This window comes from Phyllobates terribilis, unplaced genomic scaffold, assembly GCF_046119375.1.
Source record: "Phyllobates terribilis strain yellow unplaced genomic scaffold, ASM4611937v1 Scaffold_1__5_contigs__length_1240528914, whole genome shotgun sequence".
NCBI lineage: Eukaryota > Metazoa > Chordata > Amphibia > Anura > Dendrobatidae > Phyllobates > Phyllobates terribilis.
In genome coordinates this window covers 359,484,369-359,505,666 of record NW_027362761.1, presented here as the reverse complement: position 1 = coordinate 359,505,666, position 21,298 = coordinate 359,484,369, and the positions used below count along the sequence as shown (strand labels likewise).

The 21,298-nt window shown below is 47.0% G+C and overlaps 1 protein-coding gene across 4 annotated transcripts in view; it reads left to right on the top strand.

Annotated features, from left to right (window-relative positions):
* B3GNT4 (UDP-GlcNAc:betaGal beta-1,3-N-acetylglucosaminyltransferase 4) overlaps positions 1 to 13,463 on the top strand; it is a 58,775-nt gene extending 45,312 nt beyond the window's left edge. For all 4 annotated transcript variants that reach the window (XM_073676256.1, XM_073676254.1, XM_073676255.1 and 1 more), the window contains exon 3: positions 11,408 to 13,463. In XM_073676256.1, coding sequence (XP_073532357.1) covers positions 11,434 to 12,528 — 1,095 coding nt within the window. In that variant the 5' untranslated portion in view covers positions 11,408 to 11,433 and the 3' untranslated portion in view covers positions 12,529 to 13,463. The remainder of the gene's footprint in view (positions 1 to 11,407) is intronic.
* The last annotated feature ends 7,835 nt before the right edge of the window (positions 13,464 to 21,298 follow it).

Below are 21,298 nucleotides of genomic sequence, written 5' to 3'. Positions count from 1 at the left end.
GGGTTGTGCAGTTTAGGGTATTTACTCACTGCTGATGTTCCGGTCACTCCAGCTTCAAGTGACCTCCCGAGCCGTGCTGCATCCACCAGGTCCTGGATCCAGCCAACCCCCAAGCGAGTCCGGAGCGTGACCCTGAGCTCTCCTTCTGTCCTTTCTCTGGCCGTCCCCACTAGTGATCCACCCAGGTCCAGCTCCCTCGGGCCTTCTGTTGGGAGACCCTTGGCCTTGGGTTCCCTGACCCTCCACGTGGTATGCCTTCGAGGTGGATGTGGTGGGTGGCCGTGGCAGACGCTGCCCACGGCCTCCGGTCTCTGGCTAGGGTGTGTTTTTGCCCCCACCAGCTTGGGTTCCGGTACCCTGATGCCAACTCTTCACCCGCTGATGGACTTTGGGTTCTCGGAGTTCCTTTTCTGTTTCCCCCTCTGGGTCTTTCTGGCTTTCTCCTCTCTCTCTCTCTGGGTCTGCTCTGCTCCTCTTCCTCTGACTTCTCTGCAAAGACTCACAGACTGACTGACTGTGGCTGACTGACCCTGTTCTCTGATGGTGCCCACCTTATATACACCCTCTATGTGTGAGCTCAGGTGACCAGCACCCAATGAGCTCCTATCTTTACCCAGGCTGCTCCCCCTATCTGCCCCTACACTACTTGGGATGTACCACCCCCCTCCCACTCCAGCCAGGAACAGACTCGGTCGTACCTGCACATTTCTAAGTGGGAGTACCGTCGGTCTGCTCCTCGGAAATGGGATGTGTGTAGTGCATGCAGCCTACCGAGCTCAGATCCACACTCCATCCTTACCCGGGAGTGGAATATCACACCTCTGGGTTGAGGTGCAATACCCCTGTAGCAGCCGAATCCTCAGGGTGCTACATTCCCCCCTGGTAAATCACAGCACGCCCTCGGGCTGTAAGAACAAAACACCAAAAACATACAAATTTTTGCATAAACATATAAAACATTTAAAACAACATTATATATATATATCAATATAAAACATTCTCGTCGCCTCTGGCTCCTCCTCCGGTCACTGTGCAACGTGTGACCGGGTAAAGTGCGACAGTCTCTCTAGAAAAAATGGTTTTCCTATAAAACCGGTAGGGGCGCTTTAGGACGCGCAACTATATACAAAAAGGGAAGGTGGCCGCTCTCAGTCCTCGGCCAGGTATTGGGGAGGAATGACCGTTCTCAGTCCTCGGCCAGTGGGATTTAGGGAAATACGGGTAACAGTTCACACTTGCTGGTCCCAACGGGGACTATATTTAGCAACAGTAACAGTTTCAGTTCACGGTGCCCCGACTGGCAACTATATACAGCTTCTGCTTCGCTGTACTTAGCGACGGCGTCCTCCTGCTCTTTCTTTATGGTTACCTCTAACTCTAGTTTCAGACCCGTCCGGGTCCTCTTGTTCTTCCTCCTCACACCGCAGCTCTTCCTCCGTCAGGCGATGCACATGGAGGGCGTAGGGTCCTTTGGCACACTTGTGCCGGGTGAAGGTGACCTCGTCCCCGATGTAAAGGTCACGACCTCTGTGTCCCTCCGGTAGGTGGGACTCAACGTCTCTCCTGGTCACGAAGACGTCGCCTAGGGTGCGGTGGTCTCGGATGAAGCCCCACCCATGCTGCATGTTAAACTTTATCACAGTCCCGGTGGTGCGGGGACTATGCGCTGCACGGGGGTCACTCCTGGCCCGGCTCTTCTGCTCCGCGCTCCTTATTTGAGCTTGCTGTTCCCGGACCCGCCTCTCTCTCCGCTCCCTCTCAAAGTCCTCGAGCTGTTGGCGGCAGCACTCAGCACGCTCCGCTGCAGCTGCCCGAGTCTCTTGAGTGAACCCCATGAGATCTTCTCCAGTGGGGTCCCACTCAAACTGCGCTTCTGCTAGCGGGGGCGAGATCCTCTTTACGGGCTTTGGAGCCGGGATCAGGGGTTCATCCAGGGGTCTCTCTCTCCGGAGTCGGGGATGGTGAAACTCCGGTGGCCATATAAATGGCTGCCCATCCGGGCACGTATGCTGGGCGTACAGGTCCTCTCCCAGATGCGGCACTCTTGGTCTTATGGGCGCGGTGGTGTTAGCGCCCGGGTTGCCCGGGCCTTGCGGCCAGGCCTGGGGTATCTGGAAGGTAAAGGGCACCGTAAGGACGGCGGCGCCCTGTGCTACTTGGCCCTGCGACCAGGCCGGGGGCTCCGCGGAGGTAGGGGGCGCTGTTGGTATTGCGGCGCCCGGGGGTACTAGGCCTTGCGACCAGGCTGGTGGTACTTCCTGCTTGGTCACGCTCGGGGTCGAGGCGTGTGACGTCACAGGGGTCGCGGCTCCCGTTTGAGGCCTAGTCTGCGGCGGTGACGTTGCAGCGACGGGCACGGCAGGATAGACTTCGGGCTCTGCGACGGGGAGCTGGGGCAGGTACGCGGTTTCCCGGTTTGGGGTATAGACGTCCCCTTTACCTGCCTCCTTTCGTTCGGCTCCCTTCTCGGCGCCGTCTCCGGCCTTCAGTCCTCCCGCGCCATCCTCAGAGGCGGTCTGTCTCCTCGTCTTGGGTGGCGTGCTCCGCTGACAGGTCTCGGTCTGCTGGGCCATCTCACGGCTCCACTCCGCCAACGTCTCTCGCTGCACCCGGGCCATCCTCCTTGCGAGGCCCTCCAGAGCGGTCTGTGCACACTCCCGGTCTCGGGGAAGCTGTGCTAGGACCTCCACTAGGCCTAGTGGGGTCGTTGTTTCCAGCAGGCTCCTGACCAACGGGTCGGTGCTGCTCTGCTCTCCTTCAGTTGTCTCCAGCAGGCTCCTGGCCAGCGGGCCGGTGCTGCTCTGCTTTCTCGCCATCTCCGGGTAAGCTCCTCCGATACTCTTCTCCAGGCTTGTTGCCTCCGGGTGCGCTCGCTCTAGACTGCTCCAAGCGACACCCATCTTTGTTCTCTCCTTTCGTCTCCTCCCCCTTCGAGGGCGGTCCCGGGGCCACTTGGTGACTGTCAGCTCCAGGGGCTGTTCTTTCACGCTGACAGACACCTCTAGCATCACAGTCTCTGTTGGTGGGGGCGGTTTCCACTTTTGGCGCCATTTTCGGTCCTGGCCCACGATGGGAGGTGGCCTCTCACCACCCTCTGGCACGCCCATAATGGCGTCCGCTCTTCCAAGGCGGGAAACCTTTGGAAATGGCGGGAATCGCTTCCCAGTGGCGGGAAACTCTGCAGATGGCGGGAAAACGCTGTTAATGGCGGGCAACCGGCGGGAATCGACCTGTGATGGGGTCCGATGGCGGGGACCCTCCGGAACCGGCAGGAGACTTCTTTTTGAGGTAAACTCGCACTTTTCTTCAGGCACGCAGTACCCGGGTGTTGCGGGCACGTAATCCTGCCGACTACGCCAAAGTTGACGCGCCCCCTGGGCCATATTCTTTAGGGGGAATATCCGGAGCCGGATCAGATGGGAGTTGTAGTCTTCCGAGTGGCTGTGACCCGGTCCGTGCCCAGGGTGTCAAACTCAGTTGTATGTGGCAGTCCTACAGATGTTATTAAGTTCTTTATTGTCGACTACGCCACCCGTTGTATTGCGGTCACTATGGCCGCCGCTGCAGCAGGGTCCGCTGAGGCTGATGGTGTAGGTGCAGCTTTTGGTGGTATAACCCCCAACGGGTGGGGTATAGCCTCAGGGGGTCAGGTGCAGAGGATGGGGGTTGTGGTGGTGCAGCATAGGTGTTAAATGAAGACAGAATCGGGTTGTGCAGTTTAGGGTATTTACTCACTGCTGATGTTCCGGTCACTCCAGCTTCAAGTGACCTCCCGAGCCGTGCTGCATCCACCAGGTCCTGGATCCAGCCAACCCCCAAGCGAGTCCGGAGCGTGACCCTGAGCTCTCCTTCTGTCCTTTCTCTGGCCGTCCCCACTAGTGATCCACCCAGGTCCAGCTCCCTCGGGCCTTCTGTTGGGAGACCCTTGGCCTTGGGTTCCCTGACCCTCCACGTGGTATGCCTTCGAGGTGGATGTGGTGGGTGGCCGTGGCAGACGCTGCCCACGGCCTCCGGTCTCTGGCTAGGGTGTGTTTTTGCCCCCACCAGCTTGGGTTCCGGTACCCTGATGCCAACTCTTCACCCGCTGATGGACTTTGGGTTCTCGGAGTTCCTTTTCTGTTTCCCCCTCTGGGTCATTCTGGCTTTCTCCTCTCTCTCTCTCTGGGTCTGCTCTGCTCCTCTTCCTCTGACTTCTCTGCAAAGACTCACAGACTGACTGACTGTGGCTGACTGACCCTGTTCTCTGATGGTGCCCACCTTATATACACCCTCTATGTGTGAGCTCAGGTGACCAGCACCCAATGAGCTCCTATCTTTACCCAGGCTGCTCCCCCTATCTGCCCCTACACTACTTGGGATGTACCACCCCCCTCCCACTCCAGCCAGGAACAGACTCGGTCGTACCTGCACATTTCTAAGTGGGAGTACCGTCGGTCTGCTCCTCGGAAATGGGATGTGTGTAGTGCATGCAGCCTACCGAGCTCAGATCCACACTCCATCCTTACCCGGGAGTGGAATATCACACCTCTGGGTTGAGGTGCAATACCCCTGTAGCAGCCGAATCCTCAGGGTGCTACATATGCAGTCAAATGGCAGAATGTTAATTAGGTTTTTAATTTGCCTTTTAATGTGGCTCAAAGCTGCATCACAATCCGAGTCAAAATCAAGGTAATTATTTAATTTTCCCCCTGACTTTATATAAAAAAGGGGTCTTTACTAGTGTTGAGCATTCCGATACCGCGAATATCGGCCGATACCCGATATTACAGTATCGGAGTTCCGATATTTTTACAATATCGAATACCGGAATCGGAAGTTCCCATAATGCCTGCGCTCTGCAGTGTCTCTGAAGGATGACAAGCTGGATGGCAGCGCTCAGCTGCGATCCAGCCTGTCATCAGAATGCCATCCCAGCTTGAAAGAATTCTCCTGATTGTTTAAAAGCCGGTGGGCGGTAAAAAGCCGCCGGCTTTTAAACAATCACACAGCCCCATACTGCTTCCCCGCAGCCTACCACCCCGATCCTCCGCTCCCCTCGCCACCTCCCATCTCGATCGTAAGTTAGGACCGGGCGGGGAGCGCAGCACCAGGGAGCGGGGAGCGAAGGACCCGGGCGGGGAAGCCGGCAGTGAAAAGACTTCACCGCGGCTTTCCCGTTCTGTGCTGCGCTCTCCCGCCGGTTATTTCAAATGAACAGCTGAGGTATCAGATGATGCCGATCAGCTGTTCATTTGAAGTAGCCACGGTGCCCTCAGAGGGTTCATGTGAGTTCATGCTTGACTGCATGAACTCACATGAACTTTCCCACGGCCGCACAGGTCAGCCTCACCTCCCAGACCATCAGCCCGTCATGATTGGTGTGTGCGCGATGTGTGTGCTCCATGTGTGTGTGGGATGTGTGCGTGCAGGCAGACATAGGCCGATGTGACACTACTACTCCCATCGGCCTATGTCTGTCCCCCGTCCACTCGTGCCAGCAGGATCAGCTTGATGGGAGCAGTAGTTCCCATCAGCCTGATCCTGCTATTTAAATTGCCCCTTAAACTGGCCCATATGTTATTTTGTCCCCCCTATGTTTTATTTAGGCCCCTATATTTTTTTTGGGGGGTTGTTGGTCCCCAATAAATTTTAAATACATTTCATTGGTGGCCAGTGGTTACCTAAAATAAATTAGTTTATACATTACCTGTCCCCGCCGATCGCCACCTAAAATAAAGTAAAAAATAAAAAACTACACCTATACTCACCTAGACACCTAATTCCCCGAAGCCATCGATCTCCTGTAATAAAATATAAAATAATAAACCACAACCTTATCCTTACCCCTCCGTAGTAGTCCACGAGTATCCCACGAAGATCTCCAGTTTAGAGCAGCCACATAGAATGTGACCGCTCTGAACCGCTGCCGCCGCTAGAATGACGGGGCCGTAAAGCAGCCCCGTCATTGCATGAGCGGGTTCGCCGGAGTTCAGGCAGCGCTGCTCCGGTGACTTCCTTTACGGCCCTGCTGTACCGTGAGAAATTCCCACGGTACAGCAGTGCCGTAAAGGAGGTCTCCGGAGCTGCGCTGACTGAATGCACTCCGGTGACCTCAGTCAAGGGGCTCACGCTGCCGGGAGCAGACGTGTTCCCGGCAGTGTGAGCTTACAGCAGCCATGCACAGCTGTCACCATCTCCAGATGTGACAGCTGTGCATGGGAGATCAGCGCAGGAACGTGGACAGGTAACTATTTTTTTTTAGTAAGAATTAAATAAAATGGTGTGTTTTATTTCAAATAAATTATTTTTTTCTGGGTGTAGTGTGTTTTTTCTTTTTAACACTTTGTAGGTTAGTAATGGGGGTGTCTTATAGACGCCCATAATTACTAACCTGGGCTTCATGGCAGCTGGCGCTGACATGAACCCCAGCACTATTACCCCCTGCCACCGCACCAGGGCAGCGTGGAAGAGCGAGGCTAAGTGCCAGAATTGGCGCATCCTATGGATGCGCAATTTCTGGGGCGGCTGAGGGCTGGTGTTTCTAGCCTGGGAGGGGGCCAATATTCATGGCACCCTTCCTGGGCTATTAATATCAGCCCCCAGCTGTCTGCCTAGCCTTTGCTAGCTATTAAAATAGGGTGGACCCCACGTCATTTTTTTGGGGGGGTCTCCCATTTTAATAGCTAGTAAAGGCTAGGTATTCAGCTGGGGGCTGATATTAGTAGCCTGGGAATCTCCGTGGGTTTTACCCCCTCCCCAGGCTTCAAACATCTGCCCCAGCCGTCTGCTTAACCTCCGCTAGAGACTAAAATTATGGGGGATCCCCACGCCAATTTTTTTTTTTAATAAATCCTTTATTTTAACACTAAATTACACTTGAGGGGTTAATAAAGATGCAGTCCCTAAATTATTATTTATTTTTTAATTAATTTTTCCCAAAAATGTTGACGTGGGCTTTGCCATATTTTTGTATGCCAGCCAGGTACAGCATCCAGGAACGGGCTGCCCCCAACTCCCAGCTGCCTATTTGTACCTGGCCGGACACAACAATATAGGGAAGCCTTTTTTTTTTTTTTTAAATTATTTCATGAAATAATTAAAAAAAAAAAATACGTGGGGCTTCACCCTATTTTTGTGTCCAGTCAGGTACAACTAGGCAGCTGAGGGCTGGAATCTGCAGCGCAGGGAGGCCCAAGCTTTCTGGGCCCCCCCCCCCCGCTGCAAATTGCAGTCCGCAGCCACCCCGGAAAATGGCGCGTTCATAGAAGCGCCATCTTCTGGCGCTGTACCCAACTCATCCAGGGCCCTGGTGCGGTGGCTCACTGGGTAATAAAGGGGTTAGGGCCAGCTTGGCATTATCAGCTGGCCCTAAGCCCGAAATTCATGGGGTCACGCCAATATTAGACATGACCGCCATGAATTTCTAGTAAAGTATTTAAAAAAAAAACACAACACCCAGAATAAAGTCCTTTAATTGAAATAAACACACAATTCTTTATTGTTCTAAATTAAACCATACTTACCATCACGCCCATTCCAGCTGAAGCCAACGATCTCATGCAATAAAAGAAAAATAATAAAGCAACATCATCCTTACCTTTCCATGGTTCCCAGGACAGCTTCAGCTCTGCTACATCAAGATGACAGGCTGGACCGCAGCAGAAAGCTGCCATCCAGCCTGTCATCCCGCAGGCTGACACTGAGAAGCGCAGGCATGCTTGCTCTCCTCAGTGTCAGGCTATGACGGCATCCAGATGAGCCGAGTCTCTCACGCTCACCGCATGCGCAGGAGAATTCTCCCACGCTGTCAGTGACGTGCATGAGGTGATCTGAGTTCATTGTCGGCTCATCTGGATGCCGTCACAGCCAGACACTGAGGAGCGCAAGCAAGCCTGCGCTTCTCAGTGTCTGCGGGATGACAGGCTGGATGGCAGCTTTCTGCTTTTTGTCCAGCCTGTCATCTCGATGTAGCAGAGCTGAAGCTGTCCTGGGAACCGTGGAAAGGTAAGGATGATGTTGCTTTATTATTTTATTTTTATTGCAGGAGATCGTTGGCTTCAGCTGGAATGGGCGTGACGGTAAGTATGGTTTAATTTAGAACAATAAAGAATTGTGTCTTTATTTCAATTAAAGGACTTTATTCTGGGTGTTTGTGTTTTTTTTTTAACTTTGACTATGGGGTTAGTAATGGGGGTGTCTTATAGACGCCTCTCCATTACTAACCTGGGCTTGATGTCAGCTGGCATTATAAGCTGACATCAACCCCAGCCCTATTACCCCACTGCCACCGCTACAGGGCAGTGGGAAGAGCGAGGCTAAGTGCCAGAATTGGCGCATCCTATGGATGCGCCATTTCTGGGATGGCTGGTGTTTCTAGCCTGGAAGGGGGCCAATATTCATGGCACCCTTCCTGGGCTATTAATATCAGCCCCCAGCTGTCTGCCTAGCCTTTGCTAGCTATTAAAATATGGGGGACCCCACGTCATTTTTTTGGGGGGGTCCCCCATTTTAATAGCTAGTAAAGGCTAGGTATTCAGCTGGGGGCTGATATTAGTAGCCTGGGGAGCTCCGTGGGTATTACCCCCTTCCCAGGCTTCAAACATCTGCCCCAGCCGTCCGCTTAACCTCCGCTAGAGCCTAAAATTACGGGGAACCCCACGCCAATTTTTTTTTTTAATAAATCCTTTATTTTAACACTAAATGACAAGTACAGTAACCAACACTATCACTGTACTTATTATATATGTGACTGACATGTTTCTGTCTATCTAATCTATGTGTGATTCTCTATTCTTTCTGTTATAAATTGTCGGGTACCGCTGCTGAATTGCCGGCCGGCTTTTTTAAAGAGACGGTGCATGAAAACACTGTTATTTTTTTAAATAAATCCTTTCACTAAATGACAAGTACAGTAAGCAACACTGTCACTGTACTTCTTATATATGTGACTGACATGTTTCTATCTATCTAATCTATGTGTGAAGCTCTATTCTTTCTGTTCTAAATTGTCGGGTACCGGTGTATGCCACTGCTGAATTGCCGGCTTTTCATGTTTCACTGTGAGCACTGTTCCCATCGATTTGAGCAACCACCTCCCCCAATACATTCTACATTATTGTTAGTTGTTTTCCTTCATGTAGAATTAACCTACAAGGAAAGAAAGGGTTTATTTTCATTCCGATATTTGTGTCCCATTGACTTGCATTGGTCTCCGGTATCGGAATCGGCGATATCCGATACTTTTTGGGTATCTGCCCGATCCAATCCGATCCGATATTTCCTGATATCGGAAGGTATCGCTCAACACTAGTCTTTACCCATGTATGACGCATTTAATTAATTTTTTTTGTGTTGCTTATATAGATCCATCATATTCAGCAGCGCTTTACAAACATTATCCCCACATATGCTAGTGGATCAACAAGCCTATACAGACTAACTTTCTGAGTACCTGCTGATACAGCAAAAGCACATTACAGCTCTAAGCACTACAAACTGAGAATAGCTCAGGGCCAAATGTAGTGATGTGGCAGGGGGTTAAAAGAAATGTTTTTAACTAAATTATGCATTTCTGAAGGTAGAAGTGCATTTTTTTCTAATAAAAATAAGATTATATATTTTTTTTTAGATTTATTTAGTGATATTGGGGGCGTTTTCTAGAGACTTGTATCAGGGACTGTCTTATACCCAGCAGAAAAGGCAAAAACAATATTTTAAAGGGACTTTCCACCACAGGGTAAACTTTTGGCAAGCCGTACAGCTTGCTGAATACTAACAGTGTGTGATATAATCACATACCTGCTGTCATGAGATGGCCGCTCGGACTGGGTAGCAGAGTGGAATCCTTACAGTGTGTATATTACACTCTGTTATTATTATTTTTATTATTATTTGGCAAGCTGCACTGTTTTCTGTAAGTTTTCCCTGAGGTAGACAACGCCTTTTTTAATATGGTTTGCCTATTTGATTGCTACATATGAGCAAGCAGCAGCAGTTCAATGGGGAATATACACTCGGGGCAGCAGCAGTTGCTGGAAGACTGGTTATGTGATCAAATGGAAAGATCTAACTGGACCCATGACGGCTCTTCTTATCATGGTGCTATTGTCCTTTAATACGACTTGCTATCTTTCTTAGAAAGTGGTGTACCTTGATAAGACACTCCCCTATACTCCCTAGTATTCTCCCCTGTATGTAGTGAAAAATGGCAAGATTTCTTGAATTTTTCACACCTATTTATATAGACTATTTCTTTTTGCATGAAATTAGAGATCTAATGTAGGCCCAAAGTTGTCTGAGGGTGCTATATTTATATGGTTGTGTCCACAATATGCCCGTGAGCACAAGGCCTAATCTTTTCAAAGGATAAAGCTAGTTGACCACAGTGTGGAAAGTTGCGAACGATAGTTTGATCTGTAAGGTCCAAAATGCCTCCAGCATTAGAGGGTTAATCCATAATGTCTGCACATTGTCTCCTACAGTGCAAGTGTGGGTTTTTGTTTTTTTTTAAAATGTAACCTAATAAGCTTTAATCATTTTTAACATTTTCTTAACAGCTGATTAGTATTTCTAACATTGGTTTCAATTTAGTATTAATAGGCCCTTTAATGACAACAGACATTAAATGAGCGCTGTAAATAGTTGGCACATTGTGGAAGGTTGTTATAGGATTGTGTAATGCTTTTCCTTTATTTTTAATAGGATGACACTTGGCTTGTTTGAAAGTTATACACACGATTTCTTGATTGAAAAGAAATTAATGTTTTCTATGCTATATACGATTTTCAAAGCTAACTTGTAGTTTATTTTAGACAACTCCTTGTAAACTGTAATAGAGGAGCCTCTAGTAGAGATCATATAGGGTGTAGTGAAATATATAGGACCAGTGTAATGCCTCTATGCATGGGAAACCAGCATCGAGAGCTTAGTGCCCAGCAGTGTAACCTTGAACAGTCAGCTAGACCAAGTCTAACTGCATTGCAACTGGCACAGTATGACCCCATTCACTTGTATGGTGCTGTGATGTATCAGTGACACCAAGCAAACTTTGGTCACTTGACAGCTGTGACCAAAGATGGCGGGTAGGCCCTGCGTAATTCTGTCAGATTTTATGCTGCAAGCATTGCTTTTCTTTTCATCAAAATGACTGATTCCTCCAAAGCAGATGTGAACAGAGCTTTAAGATACAGCCACCCATGGCAACCTGAAAACTAAAGCCACGCTAAATTCGCAAAATCACACATCCATTAACAATGAGCTATTGATAGATTGTTAAAAATGGATAGTCATTCAGAAAACTACAGAGGTTTGAGGCTTGCATGGTTGCAGTTTTTGGTTGCTTATGTGTTCTTTTCTTTAGACATTCAATTTTGTTGGTTATAGAAATAGTTTTTTTGCTTGACTCATTTCTATTTTGTTCATTTTATAGGAAAAAAACAAAGTCTCTGCACAGAGATGGTTCTTCGGCTGCGAAATCTTGTGCTCTATACCTTGTCTTTGTTAGTATTTGGGGTTTTTATCTACTTTTACAAAGACACTAAAACAGAGGTTGACCCTGTTGTCCCTAGAAAAGCAGAAACACAAAAACAAGAATTTGTCTTCTGGGCTCCTTCACTACAAAGAGTCACCCAGTGTTCTCCTGACGTATCCATGCTGAATGCTTCCTCAACCTTTCCTGAACTGCACCGCTTGTTCTTGATGTACAGGCACTGCCGGAACTTTTCCACTCTTATCATGCCGAAGCAATGTGAAAAAGATACCTTTTTATTATTGGCCATAAAGTCTCTTCCTATTAATATAGATCGGCGGATTGCTATAAGGAATACCTGGGGAAAAAAGCAAGAATTTCAGGGCAAGAAGATTAAGCTGGTGTTCTTGCTCGGCAAGACTGAGGCCAGCATACCAGCTCGGTCACTGGCCCAGCTCATTTCTTATGAACACAGAGAGTTTAATGACATCATCCAGTGGAATTTTATAGACAATTTTTTTAACCTTACACTTAAGGAGCTTCATTTCTTGAGATGGTTCACAGAAGGATGCTCACACAGCAGCTTTGTCCTGAAAGGTGATGACGATGTTTTCATTAACACATACAATATTGTAGAGTTTCTTCAGGAGATGGATCCAGAACAAGATCTTTTTGTTGGAGATGTAATCAGCAAAGCAATTCCAATTAGAAATACTAAAGTAAAATATTTCATTCCACAGGAAATGTACAATAAAAGTCATTATCCTTTATATGCTGGAGGAGGAGGCTACTTAATGTCTAGGAGGACTACTCAACGTCTTCTTAGCACAGCTGAAACCACTGAACTCTTCCCTATTGATGATGTTTTTGTTGGCATGTGCCTTGAAAAAATGAATCTGACCCCACAGTTTCATGCTGGTTTCAAAACCTTTGGTATCCGTAAACCTGTTAATCCATTTGATCCATGTTTGTATAAAGGGCTAATGGTTGTTCACAAACTAAATCCTACAGAGATGTGGATCATGTGGACTTTAGTGAGCGATGAAGGGATGCACTGTGCACAGTCGAAAAAGTCGTTGTGAAAATACGAACACTTCTGTTGTCATGTTCCCCTTCTTAAAGACATGTATATGTATGACTAGTTTTGCAACTATTCCTACGTGAAGTGCTTTGTTTTAGAACTGTGGTTAAAAGAGCTGACTAGGAGGTGTAGTTCAGATCTCGAAGGAGCACCAAACGTAGTTCTTCCCCAGTTATACTGTAGATAATCGGTCATTGCTGCATTTACTTCAGATAAAGCACTTTAAGAAATTAGAGGTTTTCCAGAAAGGACCATTAGATACGTTTATTTAGGATATGCCCTAATTGATGGTGACCAAATCCCTGGAATTAGAGGAAGGTTACCAGATTTTATAAGGGAGGGACTGCGTCTGTAACACCTGACTCTGTGTCACTGTGATCTATGCGCTGTTTCTCTTACTTTAACTTGGCCTCATTCGCTTGAATGGGCTTGACCTGTAGTGCCGCCATATTGACATGGACGGGTTGAATCACACAAATTAGAGATTTATAGCTGCCAATGTTACTTCCCAGAAAACGCTTTTAAAAGAATTTACATTGGACTATAGGATTTAAAACCATGTAGTTATGCAAAATAAAATGAATTTAATTCACCTGATACTGAAAGCAAGAAGCTTACTATAGGGCTACATAATATAAATTTAATAAAAGCTTTTGCCAGTAGTCAATGATGATGTTTATTTCTATACAAAAGGAATTTGGTGGCCAGAACACCACTCATTTGTTTGTTCAAGGGAAGAACCTTGTTATAACTAGTTAGCATTTTAATGAATGTTTCTGAAAGATTAATAAACTACATGCATTTCTGCATGCGGGTTATCAAGCACTTTTCCAAGCGATTTTAGCATCACTTGGAAAAATGCTTGACAACTTGCAACCGGCATGGATTTATATAGTGTGACCAAGTAATAAATGTGAATAGGTGCAAGCTGCTTTGATGCAATATGTATCGTTCAATGCATGGTTATGTATATATCACAGTCACAGCAGCCAGCACTTGTTCACATTGTTAGGAGGTGCTGGTCAGATTCTTTTGTGGCATACAATTGGAGGCTGTGATTGCCTCCTCAGTTGGTTGAGCATTCTGCTAATCAATATAAAGCCTCATTCAGACATCTATAAAACACGTTCCATGTACCAACCTTGATGCACGGACTGTCTGTAGGTCTCCAGACCTGATCGTGACAGCCTCATAAGCACATATGAGACTTCCAAGTTCAGGTCAGCAGACCCGCAGTCGGTCAGTGCATCATGGTTCTAAATGAGGCTCAGGCTGTGTGCCCACGATATGTTTTTTAAGCGTTTCCGCAGCGGCAAAAACGCTGCAGAAACACTTAAAAAATGCATGGTAGAAGGCCTGCCATGTTCCCCAATGATAATCCGCATGTGCTGTGCACATGCTGCGGGTTATCCTTGCGGAAAAAAAACGCAGCACTACCAATTATTTTGCGGAAGTGCTGCATTTTCGCCGCCATTGACTTTCATTGGAACGCTTGGATTCCGCATCACTGCATCTGTACATGCGGAATCCAAGCATTTCAATGTGCGGATGGTACCTGGGTCTGGAGGAGAGGAGACTCTCCTCCGGACCCGGGTACCATAGAACCTGTAAAAAATAAATATGATATTTACCTTCTAATGGCCCCCAGTCTCCTTGTCTTCGCTTGCCGGCAGCTCGCAGTGGACTGAAGGACCTGCGCTGACATCATTTAGTCAGGTCCTTCAGTGTAGTGTACCATGAGCTGCCGGCAAGCCAGGACGGAGCGAAGCAAGACTCCGGGGGCCATCGGAAGGTAAGTATAGATTTATTTTTTTATTTTTTGACATTCTTTGGGGTCACACTATATTAATCCATGCCGTTTGCATGGATTTATATAGTGTGGCCAAGTTGTCAAGCACTTTCCAAGTGATGCTAAAATCGCTTGGAAAGCGCTTGTCAACCCGCATGCGGACATGCTTGAGAAGAATGCTTCACATACGCATGTCCCTGCCAGGAAAAACACATGTACAATCCGCATGCGTTTTTTTCTGGCAGGGAGATGCAGAAATGCTCAGGAAAAAATCCGGAGCATTTCTGCATCGTGGGCACATAGCCTTAAAGTTGTTTTTAGTTGGTGCTCGATCCTGATTGTATCTGTCCTTTACATTTGTAGCCTTTGTCCCCGGAGAGGTATGGTAATAAAGAAAGAAATGTACGCCTTTATAGTGGCTAGTGGGCACACACAAATTGGCCAATTTGTGTGCTAATTACCTTAATTTTAGAAGTATAGTCTTTATGGCTGTAATGTACACTGCTCAAAAAATAAAGGGAACACTCAAATAACACATCCTAGATCTGAATGAATGAAATATTCTCGTTGAATACTTTGTTCTGTACAAAGTTGAATGTGCTGACAACAATCACACAAAAATCATCAATGGAAATCAAATTTATTAACCAATGGAGGCCTGGATTTGGAGTCACCCCCAAAATTAAAGTGGAAAAACACACTACAGGCTAATCCAACTTTGATGTAATGTCCTTAAAACAAGTCAAAATGAGGCTCAGTATTGTGTGTGGCCTCCACGTGCCTGTATGACCTCCCTATAACGCCTGGGCATGCTCCTGATGAGGTTGCGGATGGTCTCCTGTGGGATCTCCTCCCAGACCTGGACTAAAGCATCCGCCAACTCCTGGACTGTCTGTGGTGCAACGTGACGGTGAATGGAGCAAGACATGATGTCCCAGATGTGCTCAATCGGATTCAGGTCTGAGAAATGGGCGGGCCAGTCCATAGCGTCAATGCCTTCATCTTGCAGGAACTGCTGACACACTCCAGCCACATGAGGGGTCTGGCATTGTCCTGCATTAGGAGGAACCCAGGGCCAACCGCACCAGCATATGGTCTCACAAGGGCACAAGGGGTCTGAGGATCTCATCTCGGTACCTAATGGCAGTCAGGCTACCTCTAGCGAGCACATGGAGGGCTGTGCGGCCCTCCAAAGAAATGCCACCCCACACCATTACTGACCCGCTGCCAAACCGGTCATGCTGAAGGATTTTGCAGGCAGCAGATCGCTCTCCACAGCGTCTCCAGACTCTGTCACATGTGCTCAATGTGAACCTGCTTTCATCTGTGAAGAGCACAAATGGCACCAGTGGCGACTTTGCCAATCCTGGTGTTCTGTGGCAAATGCCTAGCGTCCTGCACGGTGTTGGGCTCTGAGCACAACCCCCATCTGTGGATGTCGGGCCCTCATACCACCCTCATGGAGTCGGTTCCTAACCGTTTGTGCAGACACATGCACATTTGTGGCCTGCTGGAGGTCATTTTGCCGGGCTTTGGCAGTTCTCCTCCTGTTCCTCCTTGCACAAAGGCGGAGGTAGCGGTCCTGCTGTTGGGTTGTTGCCCTCCTACAGCCCCCTCCACGTCTCCTGGTGTACTGGCCTGTCTCCTGGTAGTGCCTCCAGCCTCTGGACACTACGCTGACAGACATGGCAAACCTTCTTGCCACAGCTCGCATTGATGTGCCATCCTGGATGAGCTGCACTACCTGAGCAACTTCTGTTCGTTGTAGAGTCCGTCTCATGCTACCACGAGTGTGAAAGCACAACCAACATTCAAAAGTGACCAAAACATCAGCCAGAAAGCATTGGTACTGAGATGTGGTCTGTGGTGCCAACCTGCAGAACCACTCCTTTATTGAGGGTGTCTTGATAATTGCCAATAATTTCCATCTATTGTCTATTCCATTTGCACAACAGCATGTGAAATTGATTGTCAATCAGTGTTGCTTCCTAAGTGGACTATTTGATTTCACAGAAGTTTGATTTACTTGGAGTTATATTCTGTTTGCGTTCCCCTTATTTTTTTGAGCAGTGTATTTATGTCCATATATTTAATGTTTGTGAACCAAGATATATGCAGAGTATGCTGCCGCACTTTTTGTATATTTCGATTACTGTGAGGTTCTTTAGTATAGCGATCTGGGCTCAGCTCATCATGGAAGTTTTATAGGCGTAAGACAGAGCATAACACTTGAAACCGGCCTAAGGCTAAGTGCGCACGTTCAGGATTTGAAGCAGAAATTTCTGCAGCGTTTCTGCATCTCCTTGGCAGGAAAAAAATTGAGAGAATGCGCGTTTTGCCGCAATTTTGATGGTTTTTTTAATGCGTTTTTGGAGCTAAAGTAAGTTATTTGAAAAGGAACGTGGGACATTGCTTTATCCCTTGGATTACCGTCAGAACTGGGGTGAGTATATTGGTTAATTTAAGAATGTGTCTGTTGTATTTCAAATAGTGTTTTCTATGGGTCTGTATGTTTAACTCTTTAAAGTAAAGTAATTTAGGTTTTGTAATGAAAGGGTCTGATTGCCACTTGTCATCACCAAACAAAAGAGCTAGGTGTCCGCTAATCCAATTCACCCAATCTTCATTAGCATTTCTATTTATGTCATTTCTGGGGCAGCTGAGAGCTGCTATTTTTAGCCTAGGAAGGTGCAATTAGGCAAACATGGTCTCTGGCTATTATTAACAGCTCACGGCAGTTTCGTCAGCCGCTATGACCCCATAAACAGCAACAAGCAGCGCTTTGGACGCAGCGTATTTTTGCTGTGTCCAAAACGCGGTGTTCTAAGGCTGCACTTTTGTTGTCGGTACATGTGAATCCACTGCATATAATGACACTTCAATCGGTCAAAATCTGCAGTGGAGACTAGCGTGTCCGCTACAGAAATTGACATGCTGCGGGTGAGTTTGGGTACATGCCCATGGTCAGGAGCCGCTGCAGGTTTGAAGCTGCGTGTTTATGCAGCATCAAACCTGCAGCGTCCAGATGTTACAGCATAGTGGATGGGATTTCTAGAAATCCCATGTCCACTATGCGTGCATCAGAGGCTGCGGATCACCCGTGGACACTGACATGCAGCGCGTCTTTCAGGACCGCAGCAAGTCAAATTCTCTTGCAGAGTCGATAGTCTCCGTAACAGAAATTTGTCCACTAGAATGTATTGAATGCGGTAAATACACATGGTTCAGTGAACACATGCGGATTTGCCTGCGTTCAATAGAATGCAACGTTTTGGACGCAGCAAAAATATACGTCCAAAGCTCTGCTAAGTCTGAATCATGGGCATAGAGCCTAAAATTTAAAAAAAAAAAAAATGGCGTGGGCTCCCTCGTCATTTTCATAACCAGCAGAGGAAAAGCTTACCGCTGGGAGCTGATATTAGTAGCCGGGGAAGGGGCCATTAGCCAAAAATGTTCTCTGGCTATTCATGTCAGCCCCCACCTGTTTGCTTAGCCTTTACTTGGTAGATTACAGGGGGACCCCAGAAAAAAATTGACATAGGGTCCCACTATAAAACTTAACCAAAAAAGGCTAAACAGACTGCTGCGGGCTGATATTAATTCCCAGGGCAGGGGCCATGGATACTCCACGGCTAACAATATCACCCCTCAGCAGTCCCAGAAATGGCGCATCCATAAGATGTGCCAAATCTGGCGTTTAGCCTGTGCTCTTCCCACTGCCTCCCACGGTGGCGAATGGGGTTCATGTCAGCCTTGTATTGGCGGCTGACATGAAGCCCAGGTTAGTAATGGAGAGGCGTCTGTAAAACTATTACTAACCGCGTAGTAAAGATTTTGCCGCTTTTTCAATAAGACACGGCCAGAATAAAGTATTTTGATGAAATAACATTTTTAAAACAGTGTGTCATTTTATTTCACGCCCAGTCCTCGAATCCCTTGATCTTCTGTAAAAAATAAATAAATAAAAAACAACCATATCCCTCACCTGTCCGCCATCACGAAGTAGTCCATATTGTCCCTCGGCTATCCGGGTCACTTCTACAGCAGTGACATCAGCAATGTACATTGACAGGAGTGTAAAATCACTCCTGTCAGTGTACATGGCTCTGCTGCAGGAGTGAGGTCACTTGGGTTCATCAGCTGAAGATCAGCTGATCACCCCCGGTGACCTCCGCATCAGTGGTACGTGGGAACGTTCTTGAGAATGTTCCCACGCAGCACCGGTGCCGTAAAGTGAGGTCACGTGAGCTCTCAGCTGATCTTCAGCTGAGAGTTCACATGACCCCAGGTCCTGGCAGCGTAGCGATGTACACTGGCCGGAGCGAGCGTGCCCCCGGAAGTGTACCGCCGGGGGACGGCGGGCAGGTAAGCATAGTGTTTTTTTGTTTTTTTACACTGTGCGCAGTCCCGGCTTGCCTGAGGACACGACTACTCCCCTCAGCCGCGCCGCTCTCGCTGTTATCAGTGGGACCGGCGGTTGGATGATGGGAGTAGTAGTCCTCCCCAGCCAACCTGGGTACCACTCTATGCAGCGTTTTTGCAGCATTCTAAAAATCATGACCTGTATATAGCTAATTTGACAGAAAAATCCAAGAGCTTATTGTTTGCAGGATGAGTTGTATATGATATGGTATCATTTGAGGATACATAAAATGTACTAAACCACTTGCATTATTTTTTGGGGAGGATGGGGGGGGGGAGGGTTGGAGTTGTAATTGGAAAAAAAAGCTAAAGTTCTGCCATGGTTTTCTTTTGGCTGCAGGAGGTAGAACACATTAAGGCCTACTAAGGTGTCGGCAAGGTCCCGATAACAAAAGTATGCATGAGTCCAATGAGTATATAGCAATAACACAGATCCAGTGAAATAAGGGCTTTTGTAGTACCTTTGCTCAAACTGAGTGCAAGAGGGAAAGGTGGCTATCCTGGTAGGTAATTTACGCTGGTACAATTACGACCAATTTTAGCCTGTTAAACTGGCCACATCATGAATTATTGGCTGGAGAGCTGAATAAAATGTACTTTTAATTTTTTGATTTCTCATCTAAACAAAAAAAGTTCCAGTGTTGAAGCTTGTTAGCTATTGCACAAGAAGTTCCAGAGCCTCCGAGAGGCTGAGTGTAGCATGGACTGTACTTAATTGCATGGTTTCAGATAAGTGCATAATTAAACACAATATCATAGTTCAACACAAGAATATAGGACACAATAGTTTGGTGTTTTTTCATTGTTTTTCTGATATTGTCTATACTATTCGTCCCCATTTAATATGAGCGCCATGGACAATGCTGCCAGGTGTGCAGCTTGTGAGATGTATGCAAGTCTTGAACAGCTGTTTGAGAGTGAATATATCTGCACCAAATGTCTGCTGTTTATTTGTAAGCCCAGATCATGGATCTAAATATCAAGCTTGCAAAGCTCAGGAGCATTGCAAACCTGGAGAGGAGTTTACATCTCATTGAGCATGCTCTGACTTGGGCCAGTGATAAGGGAGTGGGTAAGCTCAGGACCCAGACGTAGGTACCTGGGTAAGAAAGGGTAGGAGGAAAAGTGTCAGGGAGCCTAGTCCTAATCTGGCACAACCTAGTAAATATCCCTGTTTGGCTGATATTAGGAATACAGGCCCAGGGCTAGGATCACCAGGAAAATGACTGCTGTATTTCTATTTCCCTCCTTCCTACAGCACAGGCCGGACAGATGTTTGTGGAAGGGGATGCTATAATTAGGCAAACATAGTCATCTGCTGCAGAGACCGTAAATGCCGAACAGTATGTTGTCCACCAGATGCACGGGTTTCGCGTATTATGGATCTGATAAACAGATGCTGGGTGGGGCTGGGGAAAACCCAGCAGTCATGGTATACACTTGTACCAATGACAAAGTCAGAGGGAAATGGAAGATCATTTAAAAACGATTACAGGAAACATGTAAAGAAGCTGAAGTCCAAAACCTCCAAGGTGGTGTTTTCAGAAATATTCCCAGTGCCACGAGCATCACTAAAATGATGGGGGGAGTTAAATAAGTGGCTTAGAAATTGTTGCAGAAAGGAAGGGTTTAGATTCATTGAGAACTGGGCCGACTCCTCTGTGAGCTACTCTCTACAGTAGGGACAGGCTGCATTGCAGCTGTGCTGGGGGGAAAATGGTCAGATGGATGGAGGAACTTTTAAATTGGGATCTTTTGGAGCGAGGGTGGTTGTACAAAAAGGGAACAGAGTAGACAAAGTGGGAGAGAGTATGGGCCAATGAGTATTAGGAGGGAATTGGGACTAGAAAGGAAAGTAGGGAAGTAACCAAGAGTAATAAATGTGCTAATATTAAATGTCTGCTAGAAAATGCAAAAAGTCTTGCAAACAAAATGAATTTGGAGACTCTTATGTAAGCCACAGATTACGATGGGGTAGGTATTACAGAAACCTGCCTGAATGAGAGCCGTGACTGGATGATAAATGTAGAGGGTTGCACTACATTCATAAAGGACAGAAAGAAGAAAAAGGTGGGGTGTGTATTTTCTTTGAATCCAACTTTGACTTGTGATCAATGATAAGATTGGGTGGAGCTGCGACAGTTTAGAGTCCATACTGATATACAATCGTCTGACAGTAATGGTTAGTTACTAATTAGTTTGCTATAAGCCTCTTAATATAGCTGGCAGCAAATAATAATAATAGGGTCCTTATTATGGGTAATTTTATCTATCCATACATTCAATGGAACATAGTCTTCTGATTGTGCTAAAAACTGTAAGTTCTTATCCACAATTCAAGACAATTATCTCTCTGCTGGTTGATAAAACAACCTGCTAAAATAATTTGCTAGATCTGTTCCTGTCAAATAGACCAGATACAATATTAGATCGACAGCTAAGGCCATGTTCACACGTTCAGTGTTTGGTCAGTATTTTATATCCGTATTAGTAAGCCAAAACCAGGAGTAGGTGAAAAATGCAGAAATGGTGATGTGTTTCTATTACACTTTTCCTCTGA